Source organism: Telopea speciosissima, chromosome 4 (assembly GCF_018873765.1).
Source record: "Telopea speciosissima isolate NSW1024214 ecotype Mountain lineage chromosome 4, Tspe_v1, whole genome shotgun sequence".
In the NCBI taxonomy this organism is placed as follows: Eukaryota; Viridiplantae; Streptophyta; class Magnoliopsida; order Proteales; family Proteaceae; genus Telopea; species Telopea speciosissima.
In genome coordinates, this window is record NC_057919.1 from 71,800,346 (window position 1) to 71,821,285 (window position 20,940).

General features: G+C 41.4%; 2 protein-coding genes across 3 annotated transcripts in view; both read right to left on the bottom strand.

Moving 5' to 3' along the window:
• Positions 1–13,288, bottom strand: part of LOC122658834 (paladin) — a 216,034-nt gene extending 202,746 nt beyond the window's left edge. The window contains exon 1 of the mRNA XM_043853961.1: positions 13,278–13,288. The gene's annotated coding sequence lies outside the window, so the exon portion shown is untranslated. The remainder of the gene's footprint in view (positions 1–13,277) is intronic.
• Positions 977–20,940, bottom strand: part of LOC122658835 (cathepsin B-like protease 3) — a 33,521-nt gene continuing 13,557 nt past the window's right edge. Inside the window, exons 2-11 of one of the 2 annotated variants that reach the window (XM_043853966.1) lie at positions 3,226–3,279; positions 3,057–3,134; positions 2,776–2,932; positions 2,660–2,664; positions 2,502–2,576; positions 2,291–2,416; positions 2,006–2,224; positions 1,508–1,621; positions 1,386–1,421; positions 977–1,133 (exon numbers count right to left, since the gene is read on the bottom strand). In XM_043853966.1, coding sequence (XP_043709901.1) covers positions 996–1,133; positions 1,386–1,421; positions 1,508–1,621; positions 2,006–2,224; positions 2,291–2,416; positions 2,502–2,576; positions 2,660–2,664; positions 2,776–2,932; positions 3,057–3,134; positions 3,226–3,279 — 1,002 coding nt within the window. In that variant the 3' untranslated portion in view covers positions 977–995. Of the gene's footprint in view, positions 1,134–1,385; positions 1,422–1,507; positions 1,622–2,005; positions 2,225–2,290; positions 2,417–2,501; positions 2,577–2,659; positions 2,665–2,775; positions 2,933–3,056; positions 3,135–3,225; positions 3,307–20,940 lie in introns of both variants that reach the window. The other variant, XM_043853965.1, reaches the window with a different exon arrangement.

Consider the following 20,940-nt stretch of genomic DNA (forward strand, 5'->3'; position numbering starts at 1 on the left):
AAAGAAAAAAAAATTTGGATACAAACATTGAATCTGTATAAGGAAACACAAGGTTTAGGAGAGACGAGAGAGAGGAAGGAATGGAGGTGAAAAACTTGATTTCAATTTGGACTGTTGGATAGTCATTTGCCACGTGTCACCTTCCCAGATGTGCACTTGTCTTGCACTTGAGACAATAAAAATGGACCAGGATCCTCTGCAGTACCGGCGGGCAGCAGTGCACATCGGACGGCACAACAGAGGTCAGATGGTACACATAACACACATGGCCTCTACTGTGCCGTTGGATGTGCACTGCCACCCTGCCGGTATTATAGAAGATTTTTAACACATCTACTAATATGTACAGAAAAATAATAATATATCTATGAAAATATCTAAATTTATACTAGGAAAGCTCGTAACACTGCAAAAGATGAATGAGAGTGTTGGAGAAGAGACGAAAATAACAATTTTAACAGTAATTCATTATGATAACATAACATCGTATTCAGGAAAATAGGATTTTATAAATCCGACGGCGCAACAGTGTAAAGGCTTCAGCTTTGTGGGCAAATTTTTTTTTTTTTAGTCAAAAAGCTGTGGGCAATTCAACATTCATATATAGCAGCTCTAGAGGGATGGCGATTGTCAAATGGCAACAGTTGAACGTGATGTATCCGATAGCTGTGACATAAGAGTCGTCAAAAACAGTGATAAAAAATGAGTAGATGCTGCCGCAATCTGAGCCACCCCTTTTTTTTTGTCAGAAATCCAAACCCAAGCACTGCAACCTTTCCCACAACAATCGTTTAGCGATAAGGAGAGTTCTGTTTATAGGGCATAATCAATTGGCCGAATATTGCCAAAGATCGCTGTCCTATTAATAATATTTGATAGTTGATACATGATAGATGCAGTTACTTTTGTTTATTTCCACGCAGAAATATCATAAATTTCCATAGTCTCAAGCTGATACCACATAAATAAATAACAATGCTAGTGGATAAAATCAGTTATAGTCCGGGCGCATCTTGATTTTCATCAACATCACCGTGCTTCCTAATCAAGTTCTTGGATGATGGCAAACCAGCTACTGCATCTTCCTCGATTCCACATTCGTTTGTTCCTCTCCTGATCATGAAGTAACCATCCTGAAAGCGCACAAACAAAAAGTTAGTACTTGAGACTCGTATACAAAAATGTTAGCCACTAAACACAGCAGTCCCTGCAAATGTGAGGCAGCTAGCGGATGTTGCATCAGCAATTCAACACAGTGGGCTTGCAGTGTAAAGCAGTGGGACCCACTGTAATGAGCGACTGAGCAGCATAGGGTCAGCATTCCCGACTACTGTAACAGTTACCAATATAACATTTTTCATATCAAGGAGCAGAAGGAAACATACATCACCCCAACTTCTATTCCACTGGTTTGCAAGAAGCTGCAACACACAAAGTCAAATAAAACTTAGACCCATAAATAAGCTGCGTTGTTTCATATTTTAGAAGGCGATGATTAGGAAAATACCCAATAATCTTCCCCATCCTCACTGGTTCCCCATCCAATTAGCTTCACTGCATGGCCTCCCATGACGTCTCCCGTAACGTGCTTGTAAACCCCTGACCTATAGTGAGCAAAATCCTGCAAATAGAAAAGAAAGCACGACAATCAGGAAAATTGACACTAATAAACATAAGTTGGCCTCTAATGTACAACAACGCCAGAAAGAAGAAGAGTGTCGAAATTAAAATATAAAATATAGCCACTAGTTTAAAAGAACACGAAGATATAAAAGAAATTCAATCATCATAAAAATGAAATATCAAGGAATAAGAAAAGTTTGGAGTCCTGTTAGAGTAGGCAAATTCCCACCAGGACTGCAGAGTTTCCCAGAGGATTGTGAGATTATTTTCTTCGCATCAACTAATTGATACTTTAGAGAGCAAGAGATGCAGATACTTTTCACGTCACAGGTTCATTAGCATGAAGGATTCAATAAATCAAGTGAAGGAGCTTTCAGATTACCTCGTAGACAGTGAACGAAACCTCAACAGGCCCATTCTTATAGACCTCTGCCATGATATCATAAGGATTGGAATTGATTCTGTAGGTATTGACACTGAAATGCTTCACTTCCCACCACAGCTGGTTCTTATCTTCACACTTCTTTTCACACTTAGGAGTTGGATATGCAGGTTCACAACCAGGGTGAGAGCAGCCAACATCATCGAAGTATGGGTCACACTGCCAGATGAGAAACCATTACTTGAGCTATACACTAAGACCATGGTAAGGGTGTAAGTTCTGTACCTCTTCAGTAACAACACCATGTTGAACAAAGTACTGCCATGCATAGATAGGATATCCCCCATCACAACCATCTCCACACATAAAGCCGCAGCATGCCAAGAGGTCATTAACAGACAGTGAAATATTCTGCCATGCAGGACAAAGGATTGAAGGTGTAAATGAAGGGAAGAAATAAATTTCCAAATTCTGACCTCTAAGGAAAGGAAGGTACCATGCCAAAATGGATGCAAAACCGATCGGATAGAGATTCCACAGCACCAAAAGCCCAACAAGATCCACAGTGCCCCTGCCACATAATACCAAGATTGGTTAAGCACCATAATTATACATTTGGCCAAATAAAAGTTATAGGAGTGGGAACCAAGTTACCTGATCTTTCAATTGTAAAGATGAAGGCACGCCCAGATGGAGACAAGGTAGTGGAGAAGGTCAGTCTCTCATTTAATAAATTCTAAACTAACGAGAGGCAGAACAGGTTAACTGACCAAGTATTCTCCCAATTGTGATACACTGAGGCCAAGCTGTCCTCGCATCAAACTCCTTTGGCAACTTCAACGAATTTGTATGAGTAATAACAGGGAAATCCTTCAAATCATACTTTGGTGTTGGTTTCACTCCAAGTAGGTGCTTGAATTGGCCAATCTACACAGCAGAAGTTCAGTGGCCACAAGGTGTATAATAACGCTTAGATCAGGGGTTTTTTTCTTCTAGAGAAACATGGAAAAAAAGAAGATTATAAACAAGGTTCTGCTTCTTGAGTACTCACGGTGTAATTATAGAAGCGAGGATTCATGGCAGCTTCCCATCCACTGTGATTGGTATTTATCTGTTGGATGATTGACTCCTGCTTTGACAAAGTGAGAACCTGAAATTAGTTGATAAAAGCAATACAGGCTAAAACAAAGAATTAATGCATCAGGTGAAAAGTAAAGTACCTGAAGAATCTCAGATCTAGATCTAATTGTAGGAAATAGTTTCACCCCCACCACCTGCAGTTTTACATCACTGATTAAGTTCTAAAAATAAAAGTCAGGATTATTTATTTTTAAAAAAGTAAAAATTCATGACTTAAGAAGTTGAAAAGATCAAAGGAAACTTATGGACTTCCCATGAATTGGAATTCTTTGCTGGGCAGCCCATAATGTCCAGTTCACAAAATGTCTGAGCATTACAAGCAAGTGGCTGCCCCCAAAACAGGTAACTTATTTCGCACAAGAATAGATGTTCCTAAGAAAAGAGATTTGAGGTGTTTCCTGATCCATTTAGAGGTGTTTTCTCCTAAACAAGCTTAACCATCATTTTGAAAAGCATCTTTGTTTCCATAGTTGTCAAGATGTCCAGGCGCCTGATGAGGTTTACTAAGCTGAAAGAAAACAAACACTAGAAACCTACTAGAAACCAGAAAATGAACCAGAAAACTATGAATATGGCAGAAACTAAATATGATTAGAACTTGCAAACCATAAAATCTGATGGGACCGAGACTAATCTATATTAGAGGTCTTAATGGGGTGAGCATGTGGTTAAAATATTAAAGCAAACAGACTGTTAAGACTAGGAGATACAAACATGGAAAGAAAATAGAAACTAAGAAAAACCAGAAAATAGCAAGTGAGGATAACTTGAATAACTCTCAATCCACCAGTGTGATGGTACTCAAGTTAGAGTTGAATGGAGTAGAAGGGGAAGGGAATTAGCCAAAGCTCAGCCCAATCTGATGGTTAAATATTCTTAAAACAGAGATTAAACTTCAGACTCATATGCTGTCAAATAACCCTATCACAGACATGAAACAACACTCAAAATAATAGTAGATAGAAAGAACTTGAAGAGCAAGACTAAAGGATTAATCAAACACACAAAGGAATTCTGATATCACCTAATAGGAAGCCACGAGAGTGATAGAAACCTGCTGGAAAAAACTGCAGAACAGTAATGGAAGAGAAAAAAAAAAAAAAAAAAAAGAACATACCCAGTACATGAGGCTCCCACTACTGCGGGGTCTGGGGAAGGTCATAATGTATGCAGGCTTACCCCTGCTTTGGCAGAGAGGCTTTCCAGACTCGAACCCGTGACCACTTGGTCACAATGGAGCAACCTTACTGTTGTACCAAGGCCCGCCCAGTAATGGAAGAGAGAGAAGAGAAAAGGAAAAAGAAGGGATGAAGGGGATATAACCAAAGGCTTCAACACCTGTGGCCTGCCGAAAAGAAAGGAAGAAGGGGATATGACCAGAGCCTTCACCACTTATGGCCTGCGGGAAAGGATTTTCACCACCTTGGGTTGTACTCGCTTCACCACAAGAGCTACTCTCAGCATCACCACTGAAGAGAAGACATTCAATTGATCAAAGCCAAAATCATGGGTTAGTGTGCCGCATCTCCTTTATTTATAATAGCCAATGAATTGATTACAAGAATAGAAACTCTCCTTGCTACATGACTGCCAACCATGGTTCGAGAACTTGGTTTCGCCCAGCCAAAAAACCAAGTTGGGCCGAGATCTCAGTGAGTTGGTGCACTTTTTTTTTTTTTAAACTCATTTGATGGTTTCGGTGGGTTTTTGACCTAGTTTGATCATGAAACTTGATATACAGCCTATTTTGGGTCATTTAAACACAATGGCATTATCAAATTTTCCAAAATCAAAATCCAAATAGGAGTTCGCCTTTGGACCCTAGGTTGGTAGGCTACGATGTACTAAACTACTAATAGGTCTTATTCTACACATAAGTTAGTAATAGAAAGCAATCAAAGTATACAATTAATGTAAAACAACTTAATTACTTAAATAAGCATTAAAAATGTGAAAGTGTAAAATACATCAATCTTAACATATATCTCTATGATTCCAAGCCATAGTTTCGAAGCAAGTTAGCCAATGTATGTGACACATAGGCTTCCCATGTCATAGTGCTGCTGAAGCATTGCACGTACTCTTCCATTTAATACATAAAAATGTTGTCATCAACAACTATCCGAAGGAACACTATCCTAGGGTAGGGAAGAGGCAGTTGCGATGAGATTGATCCACTGCTACTGCCATCAGGGTGTTGAACTACCATCGGCGCAATCCGGCGAGTTTTCTGTCAAAAAATGGGATCAAATCCAATTTTTTCAAGTTTCTTGGAGCTTCACTGTCGAGACAGCTGAGAGCATCAGGACCAGTCGAGATCTCGATTGGTCTCGGTCGAGTTAAAGCATAACTTAAAAGGGGGTTTGGTTCCGTCTCAGTCGAACCGAGATCTCGACCGATACAATGTAGTTTTGCATTTTGCCTTCCATCTCGTCTCGCCTATTGAAAATAGCGAGATATTACCGAGATCTCAGCGAGTTCTTGTTCCATGCTGCCAAGTAAATACTAGGATGGAATCCTTCAAGAGAATCCATTGCTTTTACATGCAAAACAAAAAGTAACAAAAATAGAAACTTTTATTTAGTAACGATCTTAACCACAAAGTAACTCACAATTCATTAAATGGAAATAGAAACTATTAGAAGATATTCCCAGCTCCCGAATCTCCTCCCATGAAAGCTGGCTTCACGGGCCCACAGAATCTTCATATATCTTCTGGAAATACACTCCACAAAAGGGCCTGTGGGGCCCACAAAATCTGTCAAGAATCTCCCCCAATGTTGTAGGTCGATGGCCACATTATGGGAACCGAATATGATTCTAAGTATGACAGGATATGGTCCTTAGATATAACCAGAATAAGGGCCTGAATACTTAAGTCGATAGGCAGAAAAGAGGCTTGGCTGGGCTGGTTAAATCTTAATCCAATAGGACTAATTAGGGGCCTATTTGGGCTGGCCTTGTACTGCATCAGCTTTCCCCGGCTTGAAGAAACTCGACCTCAAGTTTTAGTAAGTCGAGGGATCAACTGTGTATAATGGATGTCCAACTTCAGTCCATACAAGTACTCTGGTAGCACCCAATAGCTAGGAATGTAGTTCTCAAGACGTGGCCTTCTTTACTAAAAAAACTTAATGTGTTCCACTTCAGGTTCAGCTTCAATTGTGATGAGTGTTCCGTAGAATCTTCCGGAAATATAAAGTCCGATGGGTTGAGTTGACAATCCTTTATTGACTCAAAAACTTATCATTTATTCCTTCCCATTGACCAGCTGGTATGGGAGGAGTTCTATCTTCCCTCAACCACCTACTAACAACCTAATCAAATAGGGTAATCTCCTATCTTGTGCAGGCTATAAAAAGGAAACTCCTTAATTGCCTTAAACACTAAATAGAAAAAGGAATAAAAGTCCTAAACTGAAAGGAAACTATATCCATTCGACATGTCTCTGTAGGTGTCCTAATCTGACCATGAAACTGAATTAAGACAACTTACAATATGTCTGGACTTATAAAGTCCCTAATCCAGCCAACTACACAATAAAAGAATAATAAAATAAGATGAAAATAAACTGCCAAGGACTACTCCATGATCTGAACTGCTGACTGGACAGATTAGATAAGATTCCAGGTTCATTGAACCTAGACAATTAAACTAGAGGATTGAACCAACAAACTGGTTTGGAAGTTAATCGAAATAACCAACCCAAACCAAACCAAGTCTGCATTATTTGGTTTATTTTCTCCATGAAACCTAAGATTGGTAGGAGGTTTATGAGAAAGGAGACTGCCAAAGATATTTGGGATACCGTCTCTAAGACGTTTGACCGAGTGGGTAACTCAGCTAAGGTCTACCAACTCCACCAGAAGGTCATCACAATGAAGCAAGGTGACAGGACTATTTCTGAATTTTATCACTCAATTATTGGTCTTTGGAAGGAGTATGATCATTTTAGAGACCTCCAACTGTCCAACCTCGAGGACAAAGCAAAGGTATATAGAAGACTTGAAAAGGAACATGTTCTGATTCTACTTGGCGGGCTGAACCCAGAATATGAGCCAATCTGGGTGCAAATTTTCAGCTGGTCACCTCTTCCATCTTCAGATGAAGTATGCAGTTACTTGCAAAGTGAAGAGATCCAAAGGAGAGCCATGGACACTATACCATCATTGGAAAGATCTGCACTTTCCTTTAGCTACCATGGAGATTGACATGTTGGAGGAAGATGCCAAGGGCCACACCGTGGAGATGACGGAGATAGACTCAAATGTGACCATTGTGGGAAACCTGGGCACACCAAGGAGAGGTGTTGGGTGCTTCATGAGCATCCCCCTATAATTGCACCTACTAGTATGTGTGGTGGCAGGAGAGGGGGAGCCAGAGCACACATCGTGATGGCTGAAACTGAATATATGGAGTATCCATCTGGACTACAAGCAGATCACAATTCTCTCAGAAGGGAAGACCTTATAGCCTTTAGATGGATTACGTCATATTTGGAGGCTCTTCTTCCTCTACCACAGTGCTAGATCCTTCTGCTTCAGTCCTGCAAGTCTCTATATCAGCCCCTTCCACTGCTCATTGGGTCATTGACTCTGGAGCCTCCAATCAGATGACTGATTATGTCTCAGTGTTACGATTCATATTCTGCCTGCTCTGGTAGGGATAAGGTTACAGTTGGTGATGGTTCCCTTTCCTCTATTTCTAATGAGGATAGTGTTAACGGATGACCAACTGACCCGTGACTCGGACTAAATACATTAGAGTATCTAGGTTCATTATGCACATGTTCCAAGTGTTGATTATGTTAGGATTTATTTCCAGATTTGTAATGATCTATATGATCATAAATAAAGCAGTGGCCTCTGTCTATTCGATAAGCCAAAATCATTTTTTTCTCTCGTCTTTCTCAAATTGGTATCAAAGCTCAATCCCCTTGGGATTTTTTAGAAGCCGCCGCCGCTACCACCATCGAGGCATCGGCCTCTTGGTTAAGCATGGTTAACTGCACATGTGCTAATGCATGTCACACCATGCAAACCATTGCTGATCACTAACCACCACCATGCTACCTACCATTGCCGTCACTACCGCCGCCATCACCGCCACCCCCGTGGCCCTTTTTGCCCTCCTTTAAGGCTTCTTCTTTGCGCCGACCACGTTGGCCTCCCACTGTTGCTGCCTGCTGGCCCTGACTGCTTGCACCAGGCCTTCCAGCCCCTGCCGATGCCTCCGCCTGGATCTGCCCAGGCCTGTCGCCCTGTTTCGGCCACAACCTGGACTCATCTGTTTCTGCCGCCTCTTCCAGGCCCTTGGTCGATCTCTTTAGGCCCTGTTGGCCCTTCAGCCAACCTGCCCAAGTACCGCCAGCCTTTTGCTGCCTTGTGCCGACTTCCCTTAGCAATTTTTTCTGGTCAAAATGCTCGCTGGCAGTTAGTATATCATTTTATGTGTGACCTTTTTTCAGGTATTTCCAATCCAACTTCTTGTGCTTATTTTTCTTGGCGCTATGACAGAAGAATCTGTTACTTCCCTTGGTATTGGGAGTGGCCCCTTGAATCGACTTGGCACTCCACACCATTCTCTTCACAGCCAGGACCCACCAAGTTGAATTGACTTAATTATCTCGCGTGGTAACGTGCTTGTCTCTTTACCATTCGCGGTAATCATTTCTCAGGGAACCTAACTGGTGACACCCCTATGCTTACAGAGGATTCTGCCAAGGAAAATTGGTTAGCAAATGATGCCTTGATTATGTCCTCCTTGTTGAATTCTATGGAACCAGCCATCAGTTAGAGCTTTGTTCTGTTGAAGTCTGCGAAAGAACTATGGGAAGCTGTTAAACACACTTATGGACAGACCAGTAATTATGCTCAGATCTATGAGCTTCGTCGCCAGGTTCGTGACACCACACAGAAAGAATTGTCCATTTGTCAATACCTGCATAATATTCTGCCCTCACTACTTTATGGCAGCAATTGGACTTCTATCACCTTGTTGCCATGACAAGCCCTATTGATGCAGCCACGTTTGCTAAAAAACGTGAAATGGAACGGGTGTATGATTTCCTTACTGGTCTCAACCCATAATATGATCCGATTTGGCTTCAAATCTTGAGCAAGCGACTTCCCTTCACTTCTTGAGGCTTACAATATGATTCAGGATGAGGATCGTCGTTGTTCTGTTATGATGCCTACTGTTGTTCCCACTCGATCTGCCCTTGTCACTACTCCACAGCTCTCTTTATCTGTGGATACTGCTGATACAATTAACAACTCTGGTGCTACTCATGAACCTGTGAAATGCGACTACTGTGGTCGTCCTCGTCACACTCGGGAGACCTGTTGGAAACTCCATGGTCGTCCTAAAGGAGGCGGGAAAGGAGGAAAATCTGGTTCGACTCAACCCCAGGCTCACTTGACTGAGACTACTGATGCTTATACTAGCTCCTCTATGTCTGCCGAACAACTTGTGACCCAGCTCCAACGTATGATGACTCAGCTTGGTCCTGCAGCTTCGATCAAGGAACCCCTTACCACGTCTGCCTCTCATTTAGCCCAGTCAGGTATTTTTCTCACTTCATCTGAGACTAGCCCATCTTGGCTCCTTGATTCTGGGGCATTAGACCACATAACCAGCACTTCGGATCTTCTTCATACCTATTTTCCTTGTTCTGGTAAGGACAAGGTCCGGGTTTCTGATGGCTCCCTTTCCTCTATTTTTGGTAAAGGCACTATAACCTGTACTCCTACCATTTCTTTATCCTCTATCCTCCATGTCCCTAATTTATGTGCTAATTTGCTTTCTATTTCTAGTCTCACTACTGAGCTGAATTGCAGTGTTCACTTTTATTCTACTCGCTATGTATTTTCAGGATCTAATGACAGGAGCAATGATTGGATATGGTAAAGTACGGGATGGTCTCTACTACTTAGATCAAGGATCTCCACCTTCCTCTCTGCCGGTCTTCACTAATATTCGTACCCGAGCAGAGAGCACTCTTACTCAGCTCCAGCAAGGGCATTGTCGTCTTGGACATCCCTCTTATCATGTTTTACGTCATTTATTTTCTTCCTTAGTTAAACATTGGTCTTTGGATGATTTACATAGTGATGTTTGTGAGTTTGCCAAACATACCAAGTCTTCTTACTTTCCTAGTGACAATAAAAGTTTGATTCCCTTTTCTATCATACATTCAGATTTATGGGGCCCTTCTAAGGTTATTGCTAGGGGTGGGTTTAAATAGTTTATTACCTTTATTGATAATTGTACTCGCTTAACCTGGGTTTATCTTCTTCAAACTAAATCCGAGGCTTTTTCTTGTTTTCAATGATTTCACAATATGATTCTCATTGTGTTTAATGCCAAAGTCCAAGTCTTACATAGTGACAATGGCACTGAATACATTGATGGATCCTTTCTACAGTAACTTGATTCTCATGGCATTCTTTCTCAAACTTCCTGTGTCCGGACCCCTGAACAAAACGGCATCGCAGAGCGAAAAAATCGCCACCTTCTTGATGTTACTAGGGCATTAATATTTACAAATCATGTCCCTAAATTTTATTGGGGAGATGCAGTTCTTGCTGCTGCCTTTCTTGTAAATCAGGTTCCTTCTAGTGTCCTCCACTTCAAAACTCCGGTTAGCCAGCTTCCGGATCTTTCCCTTGCTTCTCACCTTTCCCCCAAGATATTCGGTTGTGTCTGTTTTGTGCAAGACTCAACCCCTTCTTGTTCCAAGCTGGATCCTTGGGCAATTCGTTGCATCTTCTTAGGGCACTCCACCTCCCAAAAGGAGTACCAGTGCTATCATCCTCCCATTCGGAAGCTGTTTGTTACCATGGATGTCACTTTTCATGAGACCGAACCCTATTATTAGTTAGCTCTTCAGGGGAGCATCAACGAGAGGAACAGATTCCTTTTACTACCCCTCTTGTGATTGATATTGTTCCTCTTCAAGGGAAAAGGCCTATTCCAAGTGGTAAGGACATCATCACTTCTAAATCATTTCATCCTGTTGTATTCAAGTTGGGCATGCGAGATAACTATGCACCAACTTGAGGGGGAGTGTTAACGGATGACCCAGTGACCCGTGTACCGGACCCAGATACATTAGAGTGTCTAGGTTCATTATGCACATGTTGCACATGTTGATTATGTTAGGATTTATTTCCAGATCTGTAAGGATCTATGACTATAAATAAAAGGGTGGCCTCTGCCTATTCGATAAGCCAAAATCATTCTCTTCTCTCGTCTTTCTCAACTGATAATGTTCAAGTTACCTCTTCCATTTCTCTTGATTTTGTTCTTCATGTTCCTAACTTGGCCACTAACTTACTATCTATAAGTCAATTAACCAAACCCTTGAATTGTTGTGTCACGTTTCCTTCTCATTTTCTTTTTCAGGATTTGGTGACAAAGAGGATTATTAGCAGTGGACGTGAAGAGAAAGGGCTTAACCTTCTTGAACCCCAAACATCTTTTTTACTATAACTCAATCTTATGTGTGTGGGTGTAGTGACAATAGCAATGTTGATTCTGTGATGCTTTGGCATCAACACTTAGGCCACCCCTCTTTTAGTGTTATGAAAAAACAGTTGCCACATTTTTTTTCTTCTATTTCTAATTCCCATGTATTTCATTGTGAACCATATTTGTTTGTTAAACATTGTCGTTCTTCTTATCCTTATCATAGTAATAGATCAATTGTTCCTTTTCATATTATGCATTTTGATGTTTGGGGACCTGCTCCCACTACCTCTTTATTTGGCTATCATTATTTTGTATCGTTTGTTGATGATTGCTCCCACACCACATAGACCTTTTTGATGAAACATAAAAGTGAGGTCTATGATGCTTTTAAGAATTTCTATCAAATGATTTGCACTTAATTTAATACCATAATTAAAATTGTTCGCTCTGATAAAGGGGGGGGAGTACATGTATGGTGGACTCCAACACTTTTTTACCAATAATGGCATTGTCCATCAGCTTGCTTGTGGTGACACACCCCAACAAAATGGGGTAGCTGAGACTTGAGAGGAAAAATCATCATTTATTGGAAGCCACTTGGAGTTTGCTATTTGGCATGCATATCCCCAAGACTTTTCAAAACTTGATTGTTTGATTGACACTGGATGGTTGGAGCTTTTGAGGCTTAGATTCGATAGGGTTAGGGATTACAAACCCTTCCCTAAATCCTCCTGTGATTTGAGTCTCGGATAAATAGTTGAATTGATCGTACAGAGCCTGTTTTCATCATGAGGAATTACGTCACTTCTTCAAAATTGCATTTAAGACCTATCTTTTGAGTATTACCCTAAAGCCCTCGTATTTTAAACTATATTTTTGTTTGAACGCATCTCCACATTACTTTCCAGAATGAGCTCTTCCCTTTAGAATTAATTCCTTATTTATCTCACATTCAGTTATCATACTCATAAGGCCAGAACTATTCTCAGAATTTACATAATTGCCACTCAAATTGAATATTTGAGTTTTTGGATGGGCACACAGCGACCCATAATCAGGGTCTAGGAAACCGAGATTGCATTACCTACCCAATACAATTGGGGAGATTAAGATGGCATCATTGTATCAGAAGATCAAACATCAACGGTTGCACAAGACTGAGTAAATGGAATCTCTACTCTCTATCCTCTACTTGCTACCTCTCTCTTTTGCTGTTCTTTGCAGGATATGATCTAAGTCTCCACATCTCCTCGTGGGCCCACACATAGCAAGAGAGTACCTCATCATTTTCAGCAATCTCAGCTAGTGTTACCCTTTTGCTATATTAAGGATAGATTCCTTAAAACATAATTTCAGAATTGACTACTGATAGCAGATCTTAATGGGCTCAAAACAGTAATCAAAAGTGCATCAAAACACCGACAGATTTCAGCAATAATATAAGGATACTAATCTGACACAGAAAATCAAAATTAGAGTAAAACTAGAAATCCAACTGGAAGTATGACTCTAAGAAATCAGCACAAAAATCAATTTTCGAAATCATGGGGTTGTTAAGAATACTATCCAATTATCAAATATGAAGTCAGATTTGGAATCACAGATGGAAACAATGGAGAAATTGAAATTCCAGCTACTAGTATGCATAATAACATAATACAACTCATCCCAATCAATGGGGTCGGCTACATGGATCCTTTCCCTTCAGTCAGCTCTATTCACATACTTGTTACAAGGCCTAAGCTATGCATGTCTTTCCTCACACTTCTCTTAGAGTCATTTTAGGCCTACCCGTCTCCTTTAGCTCCTTCAATCTGAATCAAATCACTCCTCTGTACCGGAGCATCTAAAGGCCTTCGTTGCACATGTCCATGCTACCTCAAACGACTACCTCGCAGCCTATCATGTAACGGAGCTATTCCTAATTTAGTTCTAATTTTTTCATTCAATATTTTATCCTTTCTAGTTTTACCACTCATCCATCTCAACATCCTCATCTCAGCTACACTAAGTTTATCTATATGTTGTTTCTATACTACCCAACATTCAGCTCCATAAATCATTGTCAGTCGTATGAATTTCCTATATAATTTTCTTTTTATTTTTAAAGGAAATCGTTGGTCACAAAACACTCCGGACGTACCTCTCCACTTCATCCATCCTATTTTAATTCTTTGTGCAAAATTATCCTCTATTTCTCCTTCTTTATTTAAGATTGAACCTAGATGCCTAAGGTATTCACCAACCTGCACAATGACAGAGTAGAAACTTAAAATTACCAACCTGATTTGATGATGGATAGATTTAAAAAAGGATAGAAAAGTAGATGGATATCAACCAAGCATTAATATAGTCCTAGATAGGTAGAAGACCAACTAGGAGCCAGTACACCAGGATCTGATATGAACTGGTGGTCCGATTAGGTCAAAATATGGTTTTAGGTTAAAGTTAGGGTTAGGGTTTGAGGTGTTGGTTATGCTAGGCACGTGTAGGGGAGTCTATCAGTGAAGGTGCTGACATGTTTTGATGAGCGGAAGTGTGTAGACTAGAATGGCAGCAGGATAGGTTTACGGGTTTCGTGTTTTTGGAAAGTGTAATATGAGGGAATCTAGGGTTTAGAGTGGATGTCTGGGGAAATCCTTTGGATCGAGTTTCCCTTTAGGGCAGACGAATATTTGAACCAAAATTGGGGCAGAACTGTTGGCTGGTTTGGTCTGTGGGAAAATTAGGTTTTGGATTTTAGTATGGAGATGGAGAATCTGGGGTTTGAATGGATAAAAGGGGGCAGAAGTGTGGATCGAGTGTAGGGGCTAGGCAAAGGGTGTTGTGGTTTAAATTGGTGAATTTCTGATGGAGGAATAAGTCTGGACAGAACTGAGAGCGTGGAGAAAAGTAAAAAACACAATGGGGAATGTTAGGGTTGGGCTGTGAGAGGATTAGAAGAAGTATGGGGTTGGGGATACTTCCGTACTTACTTGCAGTAGCAGGGAGTAATTGGCACTTTGGCAGCCGCTTGTAATGGCAGTAGCTTGAGTAAAAATTGGATCTTGGACAGAAACTTGGAGTAGAACTTGAATACGAATCACACGGGCTTCACACCGCAAGGTGTTGATTGGATCACACACAAATCCCACCAGCTTTGATCACAAACAAAGCAGTTCATAAAGAGAAGAAAAGTTGCAGAAGCTTGCAAGAGCAGATTTTCATAAAACAGTGAGGTCAAGAAGAGGATTTGGGGGCTGATGATCTCTGTTGGACTGGGCCTACTTTTTCTTGGAGTAACAAAAGGGTTGGAAATTCCCACATTGATTGTAAACTTGATCGTGTTATTGTCAATGAAGCTTGGCTTGCCTCCTTCCCTTCCTCCTTTGCCACCTTTGATACCCCTGGAATTTCTGACCATTGTCCTATTTCTTTATCTATCCAGCCTTACACTTCCTTTGGCCCCAAACCCTTTAAATACTTTGACATGTGGTCATCTCACTCTACTTTCTTAGACACTGTTAAGGATGCTTGGGACAAGCCTGTTCAAGCATTTTCTTTCCCCCCTTATTGCTTTTGCTAGGAAACTCCACAATGTGAAAGCAGCCCTCAAAATCTGGAACACAAATACTTTTGGTAATATCTCCCAACATGTCTTGGACTGCAAGGATAAGTTAGCTTCTCTCCAGTTGCAGCTCCAATCCGACCATCTTAATGTTCAACTTGCTATTGATGAAAAGGCTGCTTCTCTTGAGTTATCTTTGCTGCTCTCCCAAGAGGAAAGTTTCTTAAGGCAGAAATCTAGGATTAAGTGGTTGGAGTTAGGGGACTCTAACTCAACCTACTTCCATCGATCCATGAAATCAAGATCCAATTACAACTCCATTTTGCAGCTTGTGACTTCGGATGGTTCCTCGGTTACTGGTGTGAATGACATTAAACGTATGGCTGTGAACCACTTCAAGGATCTCTTCAATGGTACTTTGGATGATGCTGGCCCAATTCCAAACAATTTGCTAAACAAATTCAGTCCTCCTGAGCTATTGGAATCTCTCAGGGCCATTCCAACTGAGGCAGAAATTAGCACTGATATCCACTCTTTCAAGCTGAACCGGGCTCCTGGGCCGGATGGATTTAGTATGGGTTTTGTAATAGAACAGAACCCTAGGCTAATCTGCAGTAGAGAACAAAGAAGAAGAAGAAGAAAATAGAGAATAAAGAGAAGGAGAAGAGAGAGATCGACAAAGAGTATGAAACTCTCCCCCGATTTGTGATTAATCAAATCGTGGGGAGGGGAGTCTTATTCATAATCTCAGCAATAATTAAAATACAATCAATTGCCCCAAAATACCCCTAAGACAATAGAAATAACTAGAAACATAAACAGGACTAAAATACCCCAGAATATGGTAAACATAAAACGATAGATCTTAACACTCCCCCTCAAGCTGGAGCGTAGACATCACCAAGATCCAGCTTGGAACAACCACTCAAGAACTGAGGTCGAAATAGAGCCTTCGTAAACATATCTCCAAGCTGAAACTGGGAACGAACAAAAGGGGTAGTAATCAGCTTCTTCTGAACAGCATCTCGAACAAAATGACAGTCAACTTCAATGTGGTTGGTTCGTTCATGAAAAATGGGGTTGTTGGCAATATAGATGGCAGCTTGGTTATCACAATACATCTCCATGGGCTGATCACTGCAATAACCAAGCTCATGAGCAAAAGAACGAACCCACATCAATTCTGCAGCTGTATGAGCCATAGCTCTGTACTCAGCCTCTGCACTCGAACAAACAACAGTGGTCTGTTTCTTGTTCTTCCAAGTAACCAAATTACCTCCAAAGAAAGTGCAATAACCTATAGTCGATCTTCTATCTCCATCAGAACCAACCCAATCAGCATCAGAGAACCCAACAATGCTGGTATGACCATGGTGACAATAAACCAGCCCCTTACCTGGAGCACCCTTGACGTAGCGTAAAATGCGACAAGCAGCATCCCAATGTATTTGCTTAGGTGTCTGCATGAACTGACTAACAACACCCACAGCAAAGGAAATATCAGGACGAGTAACTGTAAGATAGATAAGTTTACCGACCAGGTGTCAGTACTGATGTGGGTCACTAAATTCCTTGTCATCAGCAGAAGAACCAAACTTAACATGGGGATCCATAGGAGTATCAATAGGTTTGCAACCCAACATTCATGTCTCATCAAGTAAATCAAGGACATACTTCCTCTGAGATAAGCTAAGACCTCGAGAACTGCGAACAACCTCAATACCAAGAAAGTACCTAAGATTACCCAAATCCTTGATCTGGAAGTTATCATGTAAATACGTCTTCACCTGTGCAATTCCAGAAGCATCATTACCGGTAACAATAATGTCATCGACATAGACTGCTAAGATGACCACGTTAGACCCCTGACGCCAAACAAAGATAGAGTGGTCAGAATAGCACTGAGAAAACCCACAACCAGCCACAACACTGCTGAGTTTATCAAACCACGCATGGGGAGACTGTTTCAGTCCATAAATTGCCTTATGAAGGCGACAAACCCGGACACTATCCTCCCACTGAGCAACATAACCAGGAGGTTGCTCCATGTATGCTTCCTCCTGGAGATCACCATATAAAAAAGCATTCTTCACATCCATCTGAAATAGAGGCCAGTCAAGATTGACGGCCAGGGAAAGCAAAATACGGACAGAATTTAACCGCGCAACAGGAGAGAAGGTCTCGAAGTAGTCGACCCCATAGGTCTGTGTAAACCCTTTGGTAACCAAACGGGCCTTGAGCTGCTCCACAGTGCCATTTAGATTGTACTTAACCGTGTACACCCAACAACACCGAACAAGATCTTTATCAGCGGTAGATCAACCAATGATCAGGTCTTACGAGAAAGCAAGGCATCCATTTCCACATCCATAGCAAGTTTCCACCCAGGGTGGGACAAGGCAGGCATATAAGAGGTGGGAAGAAAAGTAGAATGTAAAGCAGCAGCAAAAGCACGTTAACAGAGTGGAAGATGAGAAACAGAAACATAATTAGCCAATGGGTAAAGAGGATGCTGAGTGCAAGTACGAGTACCTTTTCTCTGTGCAATGGGGAGATCATCAATGTCTAAAGTTGGATCCGCAGGCAAGGAGTCAGCTGGTAGCGGTGGAGGGGCAGCCACAATAGTTTGAGATGGCAAAGATGGCGGCTGTTGTTGGGCACGGCGCGTGTAGACCTTAACGGATGTGGAATCAAGATTTGCAATTAATGGAAGAGGAGGAACAGGGGCAGCAACAACACTATCGCCACCACCAGTATCAAACTCAAGACCAAGGGCAACAGAAGATCCAACAAAATAAGGGGAGTTTTCAAAAAAGATATCGGCGGAAACAAACTGCTTGCGAGAGACGGGATCAAAACACCTATAACCCTTCTGGGTACGAGAATAGCCAAGGAACAAATACTTGATAGCCCTAGGAGATAATTTATCAAGACCAGGGCGAAGCACATGAACAAAACATTGGCAACCAAAGACACGAGGGGGAAAAGAGAAAACAACCTGGTCAGGAAAAACAACATTAAAAGGAATTTGATTATTAAGAACAGAGGAAGGCATACGATTAATTAAGAAACAAGCTGTTAATACCGCATCTGCCCAATAGAACTTGGGGACATTCATATGAAACATCAATGACCTAGTAATGTCTAACAAATGGCGGTTTTTGCGCTCTGCCACACCATTTTGCTACAGTGTGTAGGAGCAACTAGTTTGATGAAGGATGCCATTGTCAGAACAAAATAAGGAAACCTCACGTTGGATTATTTCTAGGGCATTGTCAGTGCGCAAAATTTTCAAATGAACACCAAATTGAACACGAATTTCATTATAAAACTGGCTGAAAGTAGATACAAATTCAGATCGATCCTTCAAGAGGTACAGCCATGTCATACAAGAATGATCATCAATAAAACTAACAAAATAAGAAAAACCTAACCGACTCTTGACCCTACAAAGACCCCAATTATCATAATGAACTAATTGAAACAAAGAAGTATTCCTAGACTGTAGACTCGAAGGAAACACAGTACGATGATGCTTGCCAAGCTCACAAGCTTCACACTCAATGCGGGAGATAGATTTGCAGCTAGGAACAAGATGACGCAGCTTGGATAATGAAGGGTGTCCTAGCCGATAATGCCAATGTAAAGGAGACACAGTAGAAAAAGTAGCAACCGCTGCCGTAGAAGTAGATGCCAAATCAAAATAATAGCGGCCACCCTTCTCATGCCTGCCACCAATCATCGTCTTTGTTGCAAGATCCTAACTGACACAATGAGAAGGATGAAAGGTTATAGAACAATTCAAAGACTTAGTTAATTGACTAACAGATAGAAGATTAAGAGGAAGCTTAGGTACATGAAGAACATCAGATAAAGGGATGTCCCCATGACCAGTAACAGGCATACAGGACCCATCGGCAATAGAAATCCGAGATGGGACAGCGGACTGAGTAAATGAGGAAAATAAATTGGGCTTACCAGTCATTTGGGAGGAGGCACCGAAGTCAATGACCCACGGAGAAGGTGAGGAGGCAAGACATGCAGTGGATGTACCTGGATGAGCAAGAACAGCTGTAGATGTAGATGAAGATGCCTCAAGTTGTTGAACGCGTTGTAAGAGCTGAGAAACCAGGTCATTGGAGGAACTACCACTATCGGTGGAAGACCCATGTGCAGTGTCAGGAGGACGCACAGAATCAGCCTCTCCATTAGAAACTGCAGCGTTTGCAAACTGCTCTCGTGCCCATTGTGGTTTGCCATGTTTCAGCCAACACTTGTCAATAGTGTGGTTAGGACAACCACAATGAGAGCACCACCGAGAACCACTATCACTAGAAGACGAACCAGCAAGGTGAGAACCAATTCCATGACCACTAGAACCAGCCCCACGTCCACGACAGGATCCAGAACCACGACCTCGAGAAGAGGTACCACCACCACGACCACTCCCTCCAGTAGAAGTGAAGAGGGCAGAATTATGTTTAGAGACAGGGGCTGAATCAGATTTCACCACCGTAGGAGAAACAACTCTCTGGATTCGACAATATGCTTCATTCATAGATGGAATCTTCTCATCAGCCAGTAATTGGTTCTTGACAAATTGAAGAGTAGAGTCCAATCCAGAGAGAAATTTAGCAACCAAAAATTCAGATCGTTGGGATTTAATCACAGAGGCATCAGTAGATATAGGCTGGTACACATTGAGTTCTTCCCACATCCCCTTCAGTGAACTGTAATATTCGCCAAGAGACTTTCCTTCTTGCTTGAAAGAGAAAAACCTCTCATACAAATCATAAATTCGGGACAGATTGGTATCTTGAGAATAGCTCTGCTTGAGTTCTTCCCAAACTCCCTTGGCAGTTTTATGAAACATAACATTAGAGGCAATAGAAGGTTCCATGCTATTCCAAAGCCAACACAGAAGGGTGGCATTTTCTGCCTTCCAATCATCATATTTGTCATCTGTAGGAGCTGGTGGTGTCATAGTGAGATAAGATATCTTCCAGCAAGCAGTAACGTAAACTTCAAAGGGTTGAGACCAAAGAAGGTAGTTGGAGGCACCATTTAACTTAATGGTAATAATCTGAATATCCGTAGGAGGCTTAGATTCAGCCATGAGACCAAGTAAAAACTGTGAAGTAATTCCTGGGATGGATAGAGCGCAGCAACAGCCAGCAATAAAGAGGAATAAGGCACTAAATTGATTCCAGCCAAAACCCTGATTAGGGTAAAAATCGACAATCTGCAGAGGAGGCTAAAACAGCCCAATATGTGACCAATTATTGGTGTAAACAATCACCAAAATAAAGAGAATAAAGATCCCCAAACCAGCAGCCAATGTGAAGAAGAATTCCCAGGAGAAGAGAAAAAATCGATTTCACAGGGTTTTGAGAAATCGATTTCTCAGATGAAAATAAACACCACTTCAATTTGCAGTAATCTTGGACAGCAGCAGGTGCAAAACACGATCAGTCTTCAGCATATCAGGGAACCGTAGTCCTTCATTAGTGTATGACTAAGGTTCAGACAAGAGAATACAGCATTTGGTTGCTGTGGACCACGGCAAAAGAGCAAGGAGAAGGAGAAGCCTTCAAAACCGCAACACCAAGGAGGACTGTGGATCAGACTTAGGGCTCTGATACCATGTAACAGAACAGAACCCTAGGCTAATCTGCAGTAGAGAACAAAGAAGAAGAAAAAGAAAATAGAGAATAAAGAGAAGGAGAAGAGAGAGATCGATAGAGAGTATGAAACTCTCCCCTGATTTGTGATTAAT